At 41.0% G+C, this 21,684-nt stretch overlaps 10 protein-coding genes across 10 annotated transcripts; 5 read left to right on the forward strand and 5 right to left on the reverse strand.

Moving 5' to 3' along the window:
- Positions 1-1,234: 1,234 nt before the first annotated feature.
- VTP21DRAFT_11703 (uncharacterized protein) lies at positions 1,235-3,001 on the reverse strand (the record flags this gene model as incomplete). Its single annotated transcript, XM_069391177.1, has 3 exons — positions 1,235-2,645; positions 2,715-2,745; positions 2,836-3,001. 3 exons carry the CDS (start codon positions 2,999-3,001, stop codon positions 1,235-1,237), a joined length of 1,608 nt encoding a protein of 535 aa, XP_069252334.1.
- A 524-nt stretch (positions 3,002-3,525) lies between these two features.
- Positions 3,526-5,120, reverse strand: VTP21DRAFT_11704 (uncharacterized protein; the record flags this gene model as incomplete). The annotated part of the gene is made up of 2 exons (XM_069391178.1): positions 3,526-4,382; positions 4,454-5,120. The coding sequence occupies 2 exons, from the start codon at positions 5,118-5,120 to the stop codon at positions 3,526-3,528; spliced, it is 1,524 nt and encodes a 507-aa protein (XP_069252335.1).
- A 453-nt stretch (positions 5,121-5,573) lies between these two features.
- VTP21DRAFT_11705 (uncharacterized protein) lies at positions 5,574-6,761 on the forward strand (the record flags this gene model as incomplete). Its single annotated transcript, XM_069391179.1, has 3 exons — positions 5,574-5,697; positions 5,798-6,196; positions 6,259-6,761. 3 exons carry the CDS (start codon positions 5,574-5,576, stop codon positions 6,759-6,761), a joined length of 1,026 nt encoding a protein of 341 aa, XP_069252336.1.
- A 677-nt stretch (positions 6,762-7,438) lies between these two features.
- Positions 7,439-9,004, forward strand: VTP21DRAFT_11706 (uncharacterized protein; the record flags this gene model as incomplete). Its single annotated transcript, XM_069391180.1, has 1 exon — positions 7,439-9,004. The coding sequence occupies one exon, from the start codon at positions 7,439-7,441 to the stop codon at positions 9,002-9,004; it is 1,566 nt and encodes a 521-aa protein (XP_069252337.1).
- Positions 9,005-9,738: 734 nt separating this feature from the next.
- Positions 9,739-11,194, reverse strand: VTP21DRAFT_11707 (uncharacterized protein; the record flags this gene model as incomplete). Its single annotated transcript, XM_069391181.1, has 3 exons — positions 9,739-10,380; positions 10,455-10,590; positions 10,653-11,194. The coding sequence occupies 3 exons, from the start codon at positions 11,192-11,194 to the stop codon at positions 9,739-9,741; spliced, it is 1,320 nt and encodes a 439-aa protein (XP_069252338.1).
- A 576-nt stretch (positions 11,195-11,770) lies between these two features.
- On the forward strand, positions 11,771-12,265 carry VTP21DRAFT_11708 (uncharacterized protein; the record flags this gene model as incomplete). Its single annotated transcript, XM_069391182.1, has 3 exons — positions 11,771-11,821; positions 11,888-12,025; positions 12,089-12,265. 3 exons carry the CDS (start codon positions 11,771-11,773, stop codon positions 12,263-12,265), a joined length of 366 nt encoding a protein of 121 aa, XP_069252339.1.
- A 1,057-nt stretch (positions 12,266-13,322) lies between these two features.
- VTP21DRAFT_11709 (uncharacterized protein) lies at positions 13,323-16,415 on the forward strand (the record flags this gene model as incomplete). Its single annotated transcript, XM_069391183.1, has 4 exons — positions 13,323-14,703; positions 14,779-15,150; positions 15,221-15,958; positions 16,015-16,415. The coding sequence occupies 4 exons, from the start codon at positions 13,323-13,325 to the stop codon at positions 16,413-16,415; spliced, it is 2,892 nt and encodes a 963-aa protein (XP_069252340.1).
- A 795-nt stretch (positions 16,416-17,210) lies between these two features.
- VTP21DRAFT_11710 (uncharacterized protein) lies at positions 17,211-18,204 on the reverse strand (the record flags this gene model as incomplete). The annotated part of the gene is made up of 2 exons (XM_069391185.1): positions 17,211-17,717; positions 17,791-18,204. The coding sequence occupies 2 exons, from the start codon at positions 18,202-18,204 to the stop codon at positions 17,211-17,213; spliced, it is 921 nt and encodes a 306-aa protein (XP_069252341.1).
- An 889-nt stretch (positions 18,205-19,093) lies between these two features.
- Positions 19,094-20,773, forward strand: VTP21DRAFT_11711 (uncharacterized protein; the record flags this gene model as incomplete). Its single annotated transcript, XM_069391186.1, has 4 exons — positions 19,094-19,883; positions 19,990-20,210; positions 20,272-20,577; positions 20,735-20,773. 4 exons carry the CDS (start codon positions 19,094-19,096, stop codon positions 20,771-20,773), a joined length of 1,356 nt encoding a protein of 451 aa, XP_069252342.1.
- A 528-nt stretch (positions 20,774-21,301) lies between these two features.
- Positions 21,302-21,655, reverse strand: VTP21DRAFT_11712 (uncharacterized protein; the record flags this gene model as incomplete). The annotated part of the gene is made up of 1 exon (XM_069391187.1): positions 21,302-21,655. The coding sequence occupies one exon, from the start codon at positions 21,653-21,655 to the stop codon at positions 21,302-21,304; it is 354 nt and encodes a 117-aa protein (XP_069252343.1).
- Between the last annotated feature and the right edge of the window lie 29 nt (positions 21,656-21,684).

Consider the following 21,684-nt stretch of genomic DNA (forward strand, 5'->3'; position numbering starts at 1 on the left):
ATGCACTAAACCATGATCCTCTAATTCAGATCACTTTTATATTCTCTACAAAGCAGTATTGGGAAAAAATAGATCGAAAGCCCCATATCGGCGTGTAAATTAATGGCAAGTTACAGAGTAGGACTTTGTTTATGGTGTTTTCTTTAAAATCTATATATATATGATACATTTCACTCTGTTTCCTCAACACTATTTTAATCCAAAACTTTTCAGAGAAAATCGAACAGTCATAACACCATGGACCCTGGTTACCAATGCCGTGTGAATGATCGCGTCGAATGGCGCGATAATGACAACAAAAAGCATACAGGGGTAATTGTGGGTGTCGATGGAATAGGAGAGCATGCTAGCTACAAGGTATATAACGAAAGGAATCAGCAAGAGGAACAGTGCCATCATCATCAAGTAGAGCGCAAGCTTCAGTAAAACGGCTTTGAATAGATTCCCTAGATTCCTCTTTGATAGGATAAAAGAAATTATATCAGCATTGCATCTTAATAATTATTTCTTTAGTATTTCAATTGCAGAAATGCTTGGAAACCTTTTACACATGAATTCAATTGAAGCTGTCAATAATAAAATCATTGATTCTCTATAGCAATTCGTCAACCTATTTTCAATAGAGTTTTAGTTCAACTTGATATATCTATCAATTAATGAGAATTGGAAATTGAATTGGATAGATCAATGGGATCTCGTTGATTGAATTCACGTCTCTACAACATCTAGGCCATATACACGAAATAGATGAATAGTTATCACTATTTTAAGGGAAAAACACCGGGTCTAATATAGCAAAGGATATATCTCTCTCAAGAGAGAGCTCTATTTATTTGTATTTTCATTTTCTGATATGTAGTACAAATTTTGTTTAGTTTTTTTATCTTTTATTTTTCGCTGCATCCGTTCATCGTAATAAATCACTCGTGAGCCGCGAAATTGATCGTTCAACTCGCATAAGCCAAGCAAAGGTGATGACTTAACCAGTGGTTCGTTATTTGAGGTTTGGCACATATTTCAAATTTACTAACATCATGCCTATATGCGTATTTTTATGCAAGTCGCTTTTAGTGTTAAGCGTATATTAAAGAGAGAAAGGGGTGGGAGAAGAGAAGGAAAAAAACAATCGGTCAATGCTTCAGGATTTATCCCCTTTTAAACTTAATATAATTTTAGGCACCCATAGAAATCAAATAAACAAAAAATAGTAAAAAAATAAGTTGGAGAAACTAATCTATCGCCTATTTCCCTCTGTTAGTGAGGAACTTGTCGAATGTCTCGATGGGGGGTTTGGACGGTGCCCGCCTCTACTTCCACTTCGGCCTCCTCCTCTACCACCACGCCTTGCATCAAGACCGCGATTGGGGTCTGCTTTTTTGATATTTAAGGTATTTTCTCCTAATCGCTGCCCATCCATCCTTAATGCCTCATCGAATGCGGCTTGATTTGTAAAGTCCACAAAGCACGATGCACGCTGTTGCTGCGAATGACGATCATAAAGTAGCCGAACCCGTCCGATGCCTGCAGCGACGGGACCAAAGAAGCCTCGTATGTCTTCCTCAGAAACCGGAGTATGCAATAACCCTGAAATATAAACGGTGAACTGGTTATGGGTCGTGCTTTGTCGTCTACTATCCCTCCAGCTCTCTTTGTTGTCGCCATCACCACCACTTGGTGCTCCAAGCGCATTCTCGCCTCTCCAAGAGGCGGACGTGGACTCCTTTTTGGGTTTTCTCCGATACGAGAAATTGAATCCTTGTGCTTTCGACTCAGCGACCATCCTCCCATTGCTTACCTCCAAGGCCAACCAACCAAAAGCGGCGTCCGGCATGTTGAAGTGCCATGTGTTTTTAAACGCTTGCTCATCTTTCTCCGTGCCATCTCTTCCCGTTGGTGGGAGCCTGTTTACAACCGTCATAAAGTGTTGTATTAGAGCTCGCTGACGCTCAGTGATGGAGGACTCGACCTCAGATTTAACACGGTCCCACACTTGCAAAATGGTACGCTGAGCCTGAATGAGTCGGTTGCGGAAGTGATCCTGGTCTGGCTGCACGGAAAATTCGTTATAGGAGATTCCATATCGAAAATGCAAGCTGGCCGAAAGAGTGAAATCGGCGCGGAGGACAAGTGACAACTGGGCAATAAGCCCTTCGCGACCAGGGCTCGCGTGGGTAACTAGCATTCGAGTTTCTGAAGGATTGTAAAGACGCTGAGCCTGCTCAACCAGTTCCCCTATCTGTAATGCTGTGACCCACATCGTCCCGGACCCGCCCGCAATGCTACCGTGTCCTTCTCCGTGGTCAAACAATTTTTGGGGTACAAAAGCGCCGCCCAACCCGAACAATCTCAATCCTACTCCTCCAATTTCCAGCAATGCACCTTCATCAATTAAATTCAAATTCTCCACTTTGTATTCACCCGCCTTCATTCGTTCAACTACTGTAACATCTTCGCAGGCACCCCACACGCAGTATACAGGAACACGTAGTCGCTTTTCACCAGCTAAAAATTGCGGGAATTCAGAGAGATATGGAGTGTTAGATTCAGAAATGGTGCGACGAGCATCATCGGGGGTAGCGCTATTAAGTCTGGCACGGATGTGTGGAGGGATGAGAGTGCTGTATTGAAGGATATGCTTAAGTGTTCTAAAGTATCACAGCTGATGGATCAGTTTACGAAAACAATTAGATAATGCAAGAAAGTTTTCAACTCACCGATCACTCATCCGCCCAACGCTCGCCTTTTCTGGAATTGTATAATAGAGAAAGGAAAGGGGAGGAGAGTCAAATCTCTCTGTACTTCAAAAAAATATTTCTATAATTCTCCCTCCCATACCATAGAATCCGAAATCTCCACAGTGAATAATATAATCTGCCCGCGTCTCCTCTGCTAATTGATTCAGCAACGATATGTTGCCACGCACATCGGCGCAACAAAGAACGCGTGCACTCCCCACATTCATGAGCTGGGGGCCATTTGAGGCGGGTGGCTTTGAGCTCATATCCTGGATGATTATGTTTTGGATTTTCGACGAAAAGAAGGGATAAATGAATGTAGAGGTGTTAGATGATCTCTTGAGCTGTCCCAGAGCGCGGTAGTAGGTTAGGAAATTAAGTGAATCTTAAACAAATGTTGATTGTCTATATCTAGAAATTCAAATCGACCATTTTGGAAAACTTGGCTTTTTTCAATAATGAGTTCCTTTCTTGATAAGAAAATAAAAAGTCATATTAGGCGTAAATATGATAAAAAAATTATATCTATAAGGCTTCATATTATGCTGGAAATTGAATGAAACGAATGTGAGAATATGCGGTGTGCGTCGTTGAGATGGATAAATTTTGTACTGTGAATATGTGAAACTGCTATCCGATTCGTTAAATAAATATGCAGTTGAGTATGATGATGCATTTCATATTAGCAATCCCATTTCAAAATATTACTAATAACGAGAACAGAAAGATTGAACAGAAAAGAGTATTGAAAGATTCTAGTAAATGATATGGAGACGTGACAAACAGGTTTTTAAAATTTTTTCAAATCCTCAACATCGTTAATAATAGCAGGCGTTTTGATAGTTTTACCGTGAAGCTGACTCAAGCCTTCGCCTGAGTAAGTAACCAACGGGGATATCTCCAGATCACCGTCACCCTCTACTGTCGCACCTGCCTTGTTCACAAACCGCAAATGCTGTTGCAAAATATCGCGGCGAGATGTCTCTGGACAATCCACATTCGATCCGGGGGCGTTTTTTAATGGAGAAAATTCATCCTGCCTCTCCACTTCCAGAACGGCCATCCGCTCAGTAAAGGGGAACACATCGAAAACAAACATCTCCATCTTCAGCGCATTTGGAGTTGTGGGATTTAACTGGTTTCCTGAAGATACATCGACGCATTTGACCTTCTTTTTGGCAACATGATACTCAAGCTGAGATTCAAAGTCTTTTATCCTTCGCAAAAAGTCAAGCGTATAGAAATGATTGGCGATGTTGGCTGCACCAAATGCAAGCTGGCCATTCGGCTTGGTTCGAGCAGCAATCTCAGCGTCAATCTCCGAATATTCCACTACACCAAATTTACCATTGCGTAGGCAGACTACACCGACAGGCTCAGTAGGGCATGACTTAGGCACCGTCTTTGCGCCACAGTCTGCGCCTTTGGATACGCAATAACCGACAAAGACCGGATCTGCAACTCGTACCAGACAGTTGTCAACGCAGTAGGCATGAAGATATTTGACACCTCGTGAATCCATGGAGTCGAGGATTTTGTGTTTGCGAAGGGCCTCATAGACTCCACCATTGCCGTCGGGGGCAGCCGTAAGCTGGCTCTTGGTTTCAAGCAGGATTTTACCATCCATGGAAAAGCAAGGGAGGGTCCCTAAAGAGCAAGAGAAAAAATCACATATAGCTTGAGCTTCATTGTACCGAGTATAAATATCGTAAAATCACCCTGATCAAAGAAGAGTACGTTCTGCGCGTTTAAGCCGAAATAATTGTGATGTTTAAAGAATTTCTCCGTAGCTTCACGTGTAGGTCCACTAGTCATCACATACCAAGGAATTACAACTGAACTCTCCTCCACACCACCGTGACTTGCCGCCAATACCTGCAGTCGCCTAATTCTTTCGGCCTGAATCTGGAAAAGCGATTTTTTACTCGGCAAATTGATGTCATAGCAACCCTTAGGGGCTGAAGAACCGAGACGAGTACCCTGTCCTCCTGCCATTAATATTACTCCGACTTCTCCACGCGCAATAAGCTCTAGGCCTAAGCGTTTCCATTCGTCGATCTGCTCTGAGCTAGCCTCCAAAACAGAATCAAAGACGCTTGCAGGTAAAGGCTCTAGGTTGCATTTGCCACTTGTAGAGGCACGTTCAGCACCTTCGATTGCAAGTTGAAAGATGCGGTTACACCGCTCAACATCCAATTCTGAGAGCTGGTGAAAAAGTGCACGCTTCTCTGAATCGCTAAGAGTGTCCCAAAAGGTAAGAAGATGTGCTTGTCCTGCTGAAGCCAAGCGATCGCGTAGTGCATCGAATTCTTCTTTAGTGGGCAATCTGGCATTATGGAGCGTGTCAAGACCCTTGGTGATTAAATTATCAATTGCATTAATCATATTGAGATTGTTCACTAAATAATAATAAGAATAGCAAATAGGAGTGCGATGGAGATGAATTAAAGAGAGGATGGAAATATTTTCTTATGAAAATGATGGTAAAACTCAAAGCTATTTTTTTTTTCCAAGGTTCAAAAATCAGGGACCCTTTTTGACCGTCTGGACGCTTGTTCTGCGTCATCAGTTCGGGCACGTTGAAACGTGTCTGCAACACGAGTGAAAGAAAATTGGAGCAGGAACAGGTTTTTAACTCTCTAGAACATATGGTTTTCATAAACTCTCCTAGTGTTTTTCCGCTTAGCAGCTTTTCACATTAACCTTCGCCCCCTTCTTTTCTCTATGAATGATATACGCTTGATTCTTTATAAATGCGAGAAGCGAGGATAAACTAGATCGGCTTACTCTTCTTAATTTTCTCAGTTTTACACTTCAGAGTACATATCATCTTGAAACATGCAAAAATCCACCATGTCTCAACTGCCCCCTCCGCATGAACTGCTCAACATTGGTGGTTCTCATGACGCTTTACCGGTTCACCCATTGGTGACCGTAGATCGCCATGGTAATTCTGAAAACCGTATGTCTACCCAAATTTTCTCGGCCAACGCCGGTTCCACAAAGAAAATAATATCTGACTAAAAGGGTTATTAATTATTCGGTTTCATCATCTAATTTAGACCATTTGCAGCCAAGGATACTTCCTCCTCTTGATTCTCTGCACTCAAACGATACTGCACTTTCCCGTCGCGGTTCTACGGATCCAACGGGCCATCTCACAACACCGCCTGCTGATCCATTTCTTGCGAGTGGAATCCGACGCTTTTCTCAAACAGATGCTTATATTTCGACATTTGCATCCTCGTCTGCCTCAAATCGGCGTGGCTCTTATACTTCGGAAACATCTGGAGGCGGACCGCCGTCGCCTCCCGTGCTTACTCATTCTTTTGAGCCGCGTGGCGAATCATCCAATAGTTTAATATCACTTCCTGGCTTGGGTGAGGCGTACCAAGCGAGACGACACTCCATTGCTACAGGAGAGTTCGCTAGACTGAGGGACAAACAGAACACCGAAAACTGTAAGCATTTTTTTTTATCTAACAACTTTAGTCTAGAATTGTCCATGTTTTTGATTCGCTAGATGCCCCACCGCAAGGCCCCATATTCTTTCCTGATACTCAGCCCAGTTCCTTATCTGTTCCCTCAAGCCCCCCTTTCCGTCCCCTCAGCGACCCCCATCACCGTTCGCAGTTACCTCTTAACCCACCGCTAGATACATCCTCGTCACTTTCCCAGCGATTCACACCACAGCACCACTCTCATCCCACATGGACCAATCAATCTCGTCGTTCAATCATGCCCATTGAGCGTCGCCACCTCTCCTCCGAAGCGCCTTACTCTCGTCCTCCTGAACTTAGAATTAGCCACAAGCTAGCAGAGCGAAAGCGCCGCAAAGAGATCAAAGACTTATTTGATGAACTGCGCAATTCGCTTCCATTTGATCGCAATCATAAAGCAAGCAAATGGGAGGTTCTCAGCAAGGCACTAGAATATATTCAAAAATTGAAAGGAGAAGAAGAAGAGATGGCAAGAGAGATCGAGGGATTGCGACAGCAGATTGAGTCCTCAAAGCAGATAACTTAATATTTTTTATTTTGAACATATAACACTTAATCCGTTCTTTTTACTATTAATTATTCTAATATTAATTTTTATATTTTTGAAATTCAATATATAAGGCTTTTTTTTTCATCTTCTTCACACTATGTATTATTTGGTATTATATATATATTTTTTCTTCACTCTTCAGATTTTCATTTGTCGTTCCTAGTGCCAATTCTATTCCAATCGATTAGAAGGAATTCTTAAATACAGATAGTATATAAGAGATCTTTTTCTCCTTAATCAGGGGATGAGGAGAACAGTTGGTATTGGAATGTGCGTCCGAGTTGTTCGCATTCTTCATCACGGACTCTGCTTCCGTTGCAAATCCGTTAAATTTTTTCATTCTACCATATATGAGCAGGATCTCCTAGTGAAAAATTTAGGGAAATTCTTCGTTGTTAGAGAATAAGCATACTACCTCGATGAAGAATGTTTGACGAAACCTTTTGCCTTGGTATTTAAAGACATCGGTTTTATTTTTGATAGGAAACTCCATTTTTCTTACTTCGCATTCTACAAACATAAGGGGGTAGCATTGGAGCAAAATATCTTATATATTCCTTTTCATTTTTAATACCACTTTGATACCCTCTCTCTCTAAACCCTTCCTACAACCCCACCATCACCACCATCCCATAGAAAACTTCCCAATTAACATGAAAACACCTATTTTTATTGCGTTGACCATCGCCGGTCTTGCGGCGGTTGCTCAAGGAGTTCCAACCATTGTGTCCAAGCGTGGCCTTCTTGATCAGTCAGTGAATGGGGCACATATCGTCGACCATTTAAAACTCTTCAACTCTATGCAGGGATCGAACCCTCAACACTCTGAGAACTCCAATGCAAATACTAAGGCTAATGGCCCTGGCGATAATTCAAACCTTTCGAAGCAGAGTGGAGAAGGAGTTTACAAGAAGAAGAAGCATCATCATCACAAACGTGGTCTTATCGATAACACCTTGAATGGGGCACATGTCTTGGATCATGTCTCCGCCATCAATTCGATGGTGAACTCCAACCCTCAGACTAGCGAGAATTCTAACGCAAACACGAAAGCTAATGGTCCTGGTGACTTCTCAAATCTTTCGAAACAGGGACCTGAGGGAGCATATGTGAAGCATCACAAGCGTTCGCACAAACTTCGTCGCGGCCTACACCGTCGTGGTGTCTTGGACAACACCCTGAACAATGCCGATGTCGTTGATCACCTTTCCTTGATTAACTCGATGGTGAACTCCAACCCACAAGATAGCGAGAACCGCAACGCTAACACGAAGGCTTCTGGCCCTGGTGACAACTCCAACCTCTCCAAGCAGGGTGGTGAGGGTATCTATTACAAGGGAGGCCACTGTGATGATGATGATTGCCATCACCACCACTGGCGTCGTGGTGTCTTGGATAACACCTTGAACAATGCCGACGTCATTGACCATCTCTCCTTGATCAACTCGATGGTGAACTCCAACCCACAAGATAGCGAGAACCGCAACGCTAACACAAAGGCTTCTGGTCCTGGCGACAACTCGAACCTATCCAAGCAAGGTCCCGAGGGATTCTACTACAAGGGAGGCCACCACAAGCGAGGCGTAGAAAATAGAAATGCCAACACCAAGGAAACTGGGAATGTCGGCAATTCCGTGTACGCCCAGCAGAAGACTATAAAGCCTAAGAAGGGTCACAAGAACAGCCTACAGCGTCGTGGTCTCTTGGATAACACCCTGAACAACGCCGACATCATCGATCACATCGAGGCAATCAACTCAATGGTGAACTCCAACCCACAAGACAGCGAGAACCGCAACGCAAACACAAAGGCTTCTGGTCCCGGTGACAATTCTGATCTGTCCAAGCAAGGTCCCGAAGGATTCTATTACAAGGGCGGCCATTACAAGCGGGGGGTGGAAAATAGAAACGCTAACACCAAAGAATCTGGAAATGTCAGCAACTCCGTATCGGCCCAGCAAAAAACGACGAAGCCTAAGAAGGGTCACAAGAACAGCCTACAGCGTCGTGGTGTCTTGGACAACACCTTAAACAATGCCGACGTCATTGACCACCTCTCCTTGATCAACTCGATGGTGAACTCCAACCCACAAGACAGCGAAAACCGCAACGCTAACACAAAGGCTTCTGGTCCTGGCGACAACTCGAACCTATCCAAGCAAGGTCCCGAAGGATTCTACTACAAGGGCGGGCACCACGATTGTGGAGATCATTGTTAAAATAGTCGCTCCTTTTTATCTCTTTTCGTTCCTTTTAAGTATAGACTCTCATATTGATTATGATGATCTGTAATATATGAATGTGATTCATTTGGAGTCCTCTATGTGCTTGAAGTACTGTAAGCCTTTTGATTTTTATTTTTTTTTTTTTTTTTACTTTCTATGGACATTTCACTTTACTTTCTTTATTCAATCAAGTAATCTTTGTGGTCAAATATTACTATTAATTTTTTGATTAATCTTTAAAGAAAAATAAAACAGATTTCAATAATCTTAAATCAGCATTGTATTATTATTACTATTATTTAATGAATCTATTGCTTTTTCATTGGAATGCGGTACTTATCATTTCAAATAGGAAATTTCAACGACGAAGCTTTGGGCGTTTGCCATGGTGAAGCGTTCTTTAGTGCAGATCTTGATAGTAGTAGCTTATATTTAAATGAGAACATTAAAAACTGAAGAGAATGGGTAGAGAATACACCTCCATTTTCCACCTATTTCTAAATCTTATTGACTATAAGATTTAGGAATGTGAAATCGAATTTGAATTCCTCAATAACCGCTGAATTGTAACAAATAACTCCTTTCAAAGCATACCTGAAAAAAAAAATCCAAAGAGTGCAACAATGTTCTCGCTAGTTGTTGTTGCAAATACTAAACATGACAATGGTAACAATAGTGATGCTTTAAAAGTATTTACAGAGGAGATATTAAATTAATCTCAACCACACTCATAATATTTTCACCTTCAGAGTATTCTCTAGTTCTTCAAAGATCTCCTTGATCTTTTTCCTCAGGATTTTCGCAATTCCTTTTCTATTAATCTCTTCACATTTCAATATGCGTTCAGTTTTGATCAGGTGGCACATAGCAATGGGCTTGATTGAAGTTTCCTGATGTTGGATTATAACATAGGCATGGATACGACACGCAATAATATTGGAACCTAGTGCAGCAAATCTACAACTATCTTTACGGAGATGGACTTCCTCCAATGCTAATGAGATCCACTGCGCTGTCTTTGAGCATTCATAAAATGCCAACGCACAAAGCTCGCGCATTAATGGAGAATTAATTCTACTTGAAGGGAAAGAACTTTTAGAGGAAGGCTGAAGGAGGTCGAACCACCTCTGTGCCCAAGCTCCAAGTTGTATCGTTTTAAAAAAGAGGTAAGGAGATGAGAGATGGTTAAGACTGGAGAAATCATCTTCTGAATAAGTTGAGAAAGAAGGGGGAAATCTAGGAAGTAGAGGTTTCAATAGGTCAATTATTTTGATAAGCATCGCAAGCGTCTCATTTTCTGTCACAGTCCAGTCAAGCTCGGGAATATTCATAAATATTAGAAACCATTCAACTGTATCTACCATGTAACCCTATAATTTTGTGAGGTGAATTCAAATGGAGTTTGCTCAGCTATTTAAATTCAATCTAAAAAGAAATGACTTACAAGTATCTCTTTGGTTTCTTGGTCCTCGTGAGGAAACGAAATGGGTCGAGATTCAAATAAATTACACGGTGTATAAAGCATACGTGAATTCCCGCTATACATCGCAGCTGCAATATCCCAGTAGAACAATGTCCACCTAAGCGGGAAAACATAGGTGAGAATCAGGAATGCTAAGGACAAGCTTCAAATAATACCCACCAGATTCTTCGCTTTATTTCTCTCCAAAGCGGATCTCTTTCTCCACGGTTATCCCAGTCGATTCCAAGCTGTCTCGACATCGTAATTGCATGGCCCAACAGAAGATTTCTATCCTCTAGTCGGGATCGCACTGGTTGATAAACATGAAGATTGAGAGCTGCAAGACAAGTCCAAATTGTTGGCTCATCAAATACTTCACTAATAAGACGTTTGGCCTCGCCATAGCAATATTCAGAAAGTGAACGTAATTCCCCATCATATGAAGTAGCCGGATGTGATTCGTAGACGTGCTGTGCAGCCCAGGCGACGGCAGAAAAGAGGAAAGCCGGATCTAGTCCGGAAGTATTAAACAAATGCTGTATATGAGCCCGGTTTGGATACCGAAAGTAGATAAAGCACGGGGAGAGATAAACTTGGAATAAGAATTGGAAAAGATTGTGAGAAAGGGACACCTCATTAATTAGCGAATCTACCAGACTGATATTGGTACTTTCGGGCTCGTACTTATGACTTAGCATAGATTCAAAGAGCAAGATTCTCATTCTCTTCTTTGTACTATTAATTGCAGGATGAGCAAGCCGAAAGTGTGGATGTACGCTGTAATGTTTCCCTGATGCGGTATCGAGGTATTCAGCAAGCAGTATTTGTAGATCCCCGAGAGTACGCAGATTAATGAATATATGAAAGTCGAAACAATTACAGCTATTCACGTGGCAACAGCTGTTCTTATGAACAGAAAAAATTAAGGAATTAGTCGAGTTTTTATTTTCATCTAGTGGTCTCTCACTGTGTTCCCTTGAAACTCTCGATACAGAGCAAGCGGAGCCAATCTCTATTACAGCTTTTGGCTTCACTGAATTATTAATAGCTTGAATTCCGACCACCTCCACTTCATCTTGTATGCTGTTTTGGTGCCTAAGCTGTAATGCCCCATTTTCTGCAGCCAATTGCCGGCTATATAAATCAGAGTTATGTTTGTAACATAGCATTGAATTTTGGAATTCGGGAAAAGCTCGAAATACTCGCGTTTTAACATAATCAGAAATTCGGCAATTAAAATTTTTCGAATATCAAAAATGGATAATTGAAATAGATGTTTGTTTAGCTGATATTTCGTCATGAACGATCGCAGGCTATATGTGTTGTCGCTTTATAAGCGATTACTCCAAGTAGTACCGCCTCTTCCTCCGTGAAATGCCCACCGAATTTAAACTAATAATATTCAAATTATGAAGATAGGTAAGAAGATGCCTAGCGCGACCCGCCAAACGCTAGTTACTACCCGTGTTCGCCAAGAATTTAAGGATAATAAGCGAGCATCCGATGTAGATTTTCTTATTAAGATCGCGGAGACACAGCTAGATAATTTAGAGGTAGTTTTGTATTCAGCTATAATCTCCATCCATCTAAATCTGACCTTCTATTTATACCCATAGGCTCAACAACAACATTTGACTAATCTTGCAAAACGTACCGACCTTTTAATCCCAGTGGATCTTAACACTACTTCAATGAAAAAGAGTAGTAGATCAAGAGTAGGAAAATTCAATCGATTCATGCAAGGACCTGAACCAAGTTGGATTCGAAAAAAAAGAGAAGAACAAAATAGATGACATGTATAACCTATATTTTAACCAATTTTTTTCTCTGTATATATATTATGAACAAGGTGCCTTTCTAGTTGTTAATAGATTTGATTGAATATTTCTGACTCATATGGTACTTAGCTTCATTCGACATACATTATTGTGCACGAAACTTTGATTTACACTGAGAGTTAACCACGAGTCTCTAATAGGCATTACAGATTGATACAAGGCAAACGTTAAAAAAGTCGCCGTATATTTTATCAAATATCTACACTCTCTATATATGTTTATTATAAAGATAGTCGAGGGCTCAGAATCCAGCTAATGTGTTTTTATCTTGATTGCACAAAGAATTGGTTTCTCAGTTCGAGAAAGATGGCATTAACAACTTGTCCGAGTCTCCTATCGCCTCCTAAAAAGAGCTATTTCTTATCCTGCTAGTCTGCTTCAATACGGAGTGCATTGGGCACGATGTGGCTTTTCATTCTTTTTCATCTCTTTATTTGCCGAGTATCGAGAATTGTAAAATTCTCTGAATCTGTCTGAAATCCGTTGAAAATATCCTCTAAACAAATTCGGTTCCGAATAATAAGCGCGCGTGCTAGTTATCTGCTCTCTCCATTTCATTCCCCATTTTATAAAATAACTCTGTAAATCTTCTGAAGGTGTAGTACATTTCTTTTGATATAGCCAACCATTTCTTTTTTTCTTTCCTTTGAGCAAATTTGCTCCATAATAGATAGCTCATTTTGCGCTTTTAACTATCTTTTATTTTTGCCACCATTCTTATTACGGCATACAGTTCACAATTGCTTACTATAATGAGCTATTTCCATGTCCATTGCGTAACTATTAATTGAACCAGCTTATAAATTAATGGTGTTTTCCACTTATAATCCTTGCAACCACTCTGCTTCTCCAACTGTCTCTCTCCATTGTCTGGCACTAATAAGTAAAAGACGAATTGTAAAAATTCCCAATGCAAGTACTCTGGAATTTGACTCAATTTCATTGTTAATATATTGTATTATTCCTCGAAATTAGCACGGCGGCACGCTAGTCAGTTCGTTTCTATTCCAATATGGAGCAAGAATCTGTTAATATGCAAGAGGTACTAGAAGGTCACTTTACTCTAGAGCAGCAAGATTTTGAGGGAATGGATAACCCATATTCAGAAACTACAGACAATTTAATATTGAAGGATTACGAAGAGGTCATTATGAACCAGTTCTCTGAATATATTGTGAGTCAAAAAAAAGGTGAGAGAAATGGAGGAGAAATATTCTTCTGCAATCAGCGACCGGAAGATAGTAAAACCGTAGTGGAAGGATCAATAGCTTCTTCTTGGCAAGATGCAATGGACACTTGGGATAATAATTGCAGCGAGTCTTCAGTGACACTTGCCTCCGACCAACTCCAACGGGAAAATTCGTCATTGGAATGCACTTCCTATAACTATTCACGCCAAAGGCGGCAAGACTCACTTCGCCTTAACAACTTGTATAATCTCAATCCTTTTCTCAACATTTTTACTCCTGAGCTGCAATGCTCTGGCCCGAACACAATTGCCTACTTCTCCAATAGCGAGCTGCCTACACCTCTAACACCCACAATGTTTTCACCAGGATTTTCTAATGCACTTAATGCAATAGAACAAGGAATATTTCCACCAGAATGGTCACTTTCCTTTTCCTATAGCAGTAACATTTTGAGGTGTCCTCAAGTGATTGAGCCTGAGTTCATGTTTAACACTACCAATCAAGATTTCTTGAATGCACCAAAAATCGAGAGGAATATAAACACCATTTGTGACGTGAAGGGATCCAACTCTGACAGCGAAGGAAAACATAACACCTCCAGTTTATCCCTACAGACTACCTCATTGGATAAAAATTTCAAGTTGCATTCAAAAGGTATTTCTTCCTGCCAGCCCCCACCCTACAATTCTGCCACGGCAACTCCTTTGAATGCTTTCCCAGACGCAAAGTTGCTTAATGACATGCAGCTGGATCAAGTAGTTAATGAGTATGTATCATTGACTCGTCTAAAAGACGTGAGTCGTGTGGCCATCATGACCCCAAAAGTAGCAATAAAATCATACGGGAATGAGCGGCGCTTCTTTTGCCCACCACCAATTGTATTACTACGTGGAAAAATATTGACGAAAAACCCTCAACAGCTTAAGATACATGTGGGGCTCGGACTGTGTGAGTTGGCTCCCGTGAACTTAGAGTGGATTGCTTTCTCAAAACCTGAGAATAAAGAAGAAGAAACTGTAGGCCGCTGTGTCGCGAGGCAACTTTATATTCCTGCTGGGCCAGAAGATAGAAGAAGACAAGACGCTCGAGTACATTTTGCAGTCAAAGTTGAAACGTCCATCATGAAAGGAGAATTCACGAGCCGAGATATCAAGGTGATTTCAAAGCCAAGTAAGAAGCGGCAGTGTGTCAAGAATATGGAGAGTAAATACTGACTCAAACTTTTTTTCTTTTCGAGCAAATTGATATTTATCCTAAAGATCTTTGTACTTTAATTAGTGTGTATCCACCATGGTGCAACTGTAGCTCTCTATCATCGATATCGTTCTCAAACTGTTACTACTAAATTACTCACTACCTCAACACACCCTGAATCGAGAGATACCATGTTTGCCGCCCAACACGGAATATGGGACGTGTATCGAATCTGGATCGTAGATTCCGACCGATTAGCTGCACAAACTTCTAATTCTTCGGCCCTGCTTAGTGGCACAGATATTCTTTCGATTGCAGCCCAGGAGGATTGTGAAAGATCAAGCATAATACATTATAACCAGTGCATTGTATTGCAGTGCGTAAAGTCTGGATTAATCAGCCCGGTATTTATTGTGCGACGTGTAGAAAAGGGCAGCTGGGTGGAGGGTGCTGAAGGTGAAAATAAATCTCATAACAGTTATTCGATATATAGCATTGCTTACCGATAGTTAATAATTATTATCAGGGATCGGAGACCCTGTATCCCAACTTCATAAGATAGCATTACAGTTCGCATCAATTGATTTTGGAGAAGATAGATACAGAGGCAAGTACCTTTCTTTTCTCGACGGGAGTGTAGTGGGAACTTGGGCCATTAGAGGCAGCAAGATGTATGAAAAAACAACACTTCAACCTAGCAGCCAATCGCTAGTTCAAAACGAGACTTTTCAATATTCAAATAAGCGGCGTAACAGTGAGCCTAGTCCATCGCCTGGTGAATCTTCACAAGCCGATTGTACCACAACTCTTGGAGAATTCATCAGCTTAACTAGTAGTGACCTGCTCGATACGTCCTATAAAAAATCTACTACTTCAAAGAAAGCTCGGGATATTTCGATACATTCAGGCTACCTCCCTTTGCATTCCAGAGCGTTCACTGATGATAGTCCCCCTTCACCTCGCAGACGTCGCATTTCAGCCGATGCCATCACATCTAATCCTGGTTTGAAAGTACCCTTCTCACAAATGGCTTACAATCCGCGACGTATCAATAGTCTAGCGAGCTTGCATGAATTGAGGAGGATTGGAATGAGTATGGGATCGGGCACTCCGAATACAACTGCAAATCATATGAATAGAGAAGAGAGTGAAATCGAAGATAGAGTTAGAAAAAAGAAGATCGAAACTAGAACGTTTGATAGAGAAAAGGGGTGGTGGGTGGAGGACGTGGGAGAGCCGGGTGTTTGGACCATTGTTGCCACTGGTTAGTACTGCTTATTCATTGCTTATTTTGAATATTTACAAGAAACACTTTTTTAGAAACTGTTGAATATACCTTTTCTACTCTCTCCACTGAGTATCCGGTTTACTACAATCTTAACCCCGTCCCTAGAATTGATAGTCTCGCTAGTATGAGTGAGAGCTGTCTCGTACTTCATGGCGAAAATCTCCTTACTGAAGGGCTAAAGATATATTTTGGTGAGCAGCGCGTTACTAGCGAGTTCAGGAATCAAGAGGGCCAGGTGATGTGCCGGCTTCCGGAGAAAAAAAATGAATGGGATTCTTTGCCATTAAATCAGCATACACAAAAATGGGAGAACTGCCTTGAGCCAAAAGACATAAAAACCTCGCGGAAAAGTGTCCGAGACGATAAGGTTCCAATTCTACTTGTACGTCAAGACGGGATTGTATATGATACAGGAAAATCGTGGAGTCTTTAAGCCCGTCCTAGTCAACTTGGCAAATTATGTATACATATTGCGAGTTCAAGTTGAATTCCTACTCGAATCTTCGTGTATTGTAGTTCAATTGTAGGGTGTTTTGAAGGATTTTTTGGTATTTTTGCTCTTCTTGCTATACTTTTTGTAAAGCTTTTTCCGATTAATTTCTCAAAATTCTCCAACTTCGAAAATTGTTATCTGCAACTTAAACGTATAAACAACTAGTTTTTGTTAATCTGTGCATGATGCAATTTCATTTCATGAAATTTTTATTATATTCAATTTCTTAATATTGGAAAAGCGATATTCTGAAATGCTCGTAATTACAATATATTCACATTTATTCGATGGGCTTGGAATTGGTCTGCATTCTCAAAAATGGTTGATATAACGTCGAATATGACATTGTCAAATCTCTTACGAAGATCATAGCACAATGCAATGCAATCATAAAACAACTTCCAGTTATGCCTTGAAAGGGAGTATGCTATTTTACAGGTTCATCCAACTCTGGAAGCAACTGATTTTTGAGAAAAAAACTATCAAAGTATATAGAATGGTAGTGCCTTTTATTAATGTAGTCGATTAAAGAACAATTAAACTGTTTCTTTTTTCTGTAATAATTTTTTTCACCAGGCACTCTCGCAAATTTGTCGACTATACTCCAATGTTACAATAGTGAATAAAGATAATCTATGCACAAAAGATATATGACTACTCGGAATTCTTTGAATACAGGTGCTACCATGCAAAATTGAAAACTATATATACAATGCAGCCTTAATAATAGAAACGTTAACTATGGAACATATCGCATATCATCTTCACTCCCAAGTAGTTGACATGATCTTCCAAGTCGAACTTGGTAACCGAATTAGAACATTTAGGATCCTCATCTTGCAAACACTGTACTGTCTTTTGACCGTTATGCCAAATCTCTACGCCGAAATGCCGCCACCCGTCTTTGGTTTTGGTTGCCTGTGGCACTGGGTCGGTATTTTCGACGATGCGCTTTGTTTTGATACCAAGTGATTCATAGAATTTAACAAAATTCTGATCGCCGGCTCGTGGCTCACCAAAAGTATTTAGTCGTAAGTTAAGATTGGGAAATTGTTTGCGCAGATCGATAACGTTGTAAGTCGCTAGTGCGCCGCCAAGGCTGTGTCCCAGTACAAGAACCGAATGGTCAGGATGCTCCTGGATAAGTGTTGTAATGGTATTCATCACTATATCACGAGCGTCATTATAAGTTTCGAAAAAGCCATAGTGCACTTTTGCGCCTTTAGAGTGAGGATAATCGACCTAAGACAATGAAGTAAAAAAATAGGTCATATAACATTTTCAAAAAACTCAAAGATTCCAATGGGTATAATACCGGAAATGCTTTAATATCTTGTATGAGATTTCTTAGAGTGTTAGTACCACCCCATGAAACTACGATGATTTTCTCCTTCGAGTCCCGACCGATGAATCCGCGAGAGTCGAACTTTTCTGTTAACCATTTCTTCTCTAGCTGCATTCCCGAAAAATCAGAGCACTCGGCAGGACATGCAAACGGTGCGGTTATATTGCGACAATTTGCTATGAATGCAAGCTTCACCAGTTGGCGAAGTGCGCCGTATTCATTTTCATTAAGGTTATAGTAGTCTGTAGTGATGGGTATCTCATCAACTGCAGCTTGAAAATTTGCGATGCCATCGCCATCAGCTGCATCGACAGGGTAAACGCTGCTGTTGGAGGCTAAGGTAATAATTGCCACGAGAAGGCAAAGGAGGACTTTGGGTTTCATATTGTGGTGCGATTCCTCCTAGGCTACTCTTTTGTTCGAGAGAGATATCCGGAGCGATTTATATATAGGCATGCGTGCTCAATTTAACTAGTGGAGAGTCAAAATTGGTGTTCAACAAGTGTGTATGATTAGGATCTATGTAAATGATCGGGTAAAACTGCTATTATTTTCTGGATATTTTCAGCAAGAATGTTGCTATTTTAACTACAATACCCGTCTTTCCATCAATGTCGGAGTGGCTGTCTAAAGTATTCGGACTTCCCAAATTGAATGTTTTTAGGGAACGCTTACCACCCGAATTTGTCAAAAAGATCTTGCTGAAGTAAGACAAGAACTGTAGCGCTTAGCCTATTCCACTCGACATTATTTTCTTCACTTGTGATATACTTTCGTGGTTTCACGCTATCCTAATCTTGAAAGAAAATGCCATGCTATTATTAGAACTCTTAATTCTTACCCGTAGCTTGAGGCTTTGTATTCTCTTCTATTGTATAGAGAGGGTACTTATTGTCTCTAATCTGAACTCGGTGTTATCCGCTCTTTAATATTTTTTTTTTCCCACACATTGAGCCTAACGATGTCTGAAATAACTAGAAAATTGACAGATAAAGAAATGTCCAAGGTACATCTTTCCCCCGGTGCTATATGGCTTCCATGCTAAATAATTGGTACTAAATATATAGCATTTTAACGCATACTACTTTATTTATTAGAAGGATATTAAGATACGACCAAAAAAGAAGAATTAGTTCTTCATAGGAAATATACCATTATCTAAACTCTAACTCGGAATTATTCATATTTCATCATCGAAACCGATTTTGGCTTTACTCTATGTATTTCCTAAGTAATGTGTTTTCAGGCTATCGTTTGCCCCAATCATCCTATAATGATGTTAATCCTACTTTTAATTGCATTCTCAGCTGTTGCTGCGGTGCCCTCCCAGTTTCCTTTCACGTCTGCTACACATGAAACTAATGTGTGCCCTTTCCCTCTGCCATATATTCCCCCTCCGTCATCTTCGCTACATGAACCTCCTCTACAAGCAGCGCTACATGACATTAAGAAATTGATTCTAAGATTTGAATCTGATTCAAGCGTTAAATCTCTCTCTGTTTCCTTGGTTCAGGGTCAGAATACTCTCTTGACTTACGGACCAGAAAATTCCTACTATCTCATAGGTAGCATAACGAAAACCTTTGTGGGGCTACTCATGATGCTTATGCGAGATGAAGGGAAAATTTCACTGGAGGATAAACTAAATAAATACATCCCCAGCTTCAAAATTCGAGACCCTTATTATGGAGGGTTCGCGTTGCCCACACTGAGAATGTTGGCTAGCCACGCCGCGGGACTTCCACGAGAACATTGTCCCGAACCAGATTGCAAAAAATATACTGAGGAACAAGTTTTGGAATATCTCTCTAATTCGGAGCTGCTCCGTCCGTTATACAGCGATACACCTGCTTACTCGAATTTAGGAATCTCATTGCTGGGCCATGCTCTTGAGCGAGTATGCGGGAATGAATGGGGCGAATGTTTGAAGACATATGTTTTCAATAGGTTAGGAATGAACTCGACGGGCACGCTTGCAACTCCTGATCTCGTCGACAATTTCGCCCCGAATCCTTACGGGGATTCTAGCAAGCTTTTTAACGTTGGATACGGAAATCCCTCTGGTATAAGTTTTAATATTTGCATATCTGGGTTTTTACTTGAGTTTATACTCTTGTTTTGAAGGTTCTATGTATACAACACTTCACGATATCACCAAATTTGCTAAAGCTTTTCTAACCGACCAGCTTGGTCTTCAACCCTACTCTATCGATGAATGGACTCGCGCGCAAACCATACTCCCTGATGGGGAAACTGCGTTCGGAATGACTTTCGAGCTTTTACGCCCCTCGATTGAGACTGGATGGATGGTCTCCAAGTCAGGCAGTGTACCCGGATACAAATCCATTATTTTATTCCACAAACAATTGAAGTTGGGGATCGTGGTTCTGGTAATTGTAGCCTCTCTCGTTTGCATTGGAAACAGAATGATATTTTGAATAATCATTACAGGTGGGAGGAGAGAAGCGCCCCATTCTGGTGGCCACTGAAATAATGGAAAAAATTCTTCCTGCAATTAGAGGAAAGTTTGCTGCCTATGCTAAGACTCGCTATGTAGGCAAGTACGCGGGCGCGACGGATGAATGTACAGTAATGAAAGAGATAAATATTTGCAATGGGACATTGACGGTCGAGCTTAACAAGAACAAAAACACTCTGCGTGGCGAAGTGGATTTGAATTTTGTGTATTATAACATCACTGTGAACAACCGGTTTCAAGTCCTTCTCGTTCCGGATGAAGCCGATGTGGACAATAAGGTATGAGAACCATTGAATTTCACAAATGGCCTGTGAATCTAAATAACAGGTGGCATCCTTTGCCCGTGATTTTTGTCGATAACGCAGAGATTTTATGTGGAGCCTGTTCTTGAAAATGACGAGGATATATCATGTTTATTCGCGGATTCCATAATAGGGGCAAGTACCAATGGTAAAGGAGTTCCAAACGATCTAGTGCACTTCAGTTTCGAGCGTCAACATGAGTCAGACATGGGAAGCGAGATAATTTTTCAGAGGATCCCGAGAGAACGCTCTGCTACAAGTGTAAAATGGATGGGGATGAATCTTGAAATGCTGAGACAAAATAACTGATCCTAGAGCTCTACGAGCACATAGTATCCACCCAGCTAGTGATACACTTATGTCACTTAAAAGGTTTATCACTATAAGTTATGCTAATTTGGATTGATGAAGAGGCAGAGTAAGGATCTGGGGAAACTCCGCGTTTTTCAATTGGATGATTACCCCAAGAAAAAAAGAATGAAATTTGAATACAGAAGATTCAATATTCGAACAATAATGAAGCTGTCAAACGTGAACCCTTTAAGGGCGAAACAATATGGAGCAATGCATCAGTTGAAGTGGAAATCGACAATAAATCGTTTATTTATACATATTAATCAAAAAATGATTTGGAAAACCGGAACCATGGAACATAGGCGGAGCAATGACTCGGGTTTAAGCGTATGTTTTCTTCATTCGATTACTGATAGCACTTATTGATAAACTGAGTGGATGACACAGCATACGCACCGCACTCTCTGGCAAACCGGTCGCATGTGTCCTGGCAGAGGGCGACGTTCGAGTTGCACCTAGTGTCTCCAAAGCAACTTGGCAGAGTCGACATACAAACGCCTGAGGTCGCGTATTTATTCTTGAGACATTCGACGAAGGCGGTAGTGTCCTTCAGCGGCATTGTCCATTTGCAGCTCTGATCACAGCCCTTTGAATTGTCCGTCAGGGAAACGTACCATGTTTTGCACTCTTCATTATAAGATTGGGCGTTGACGAACAAGGCCATAGCGCATGCAACCAGGAGTTGAATTTTGAATGCCATTGTGATGTTGTTAAGAGCAGAGGTAAGAA

The sequence above is a fragment of the Calcarisporiella thermophila genome (genome assembly GCF_041956535.1).
Source record: "Calcarisporiella thermophila strain CBS 279.70 unplaced genomic scaffold VTP21scaffold_9, whole genome shotgun sequence".
NCBI classification, from domain to species: Eukaryota; Fungi; Calcarisporiellomycota; class Calcarisporiellomycetes; order Calcarisporiellales; family Calcarisporiellaceae; genus Calcarisporiella; species Calcarisporiella thermophila.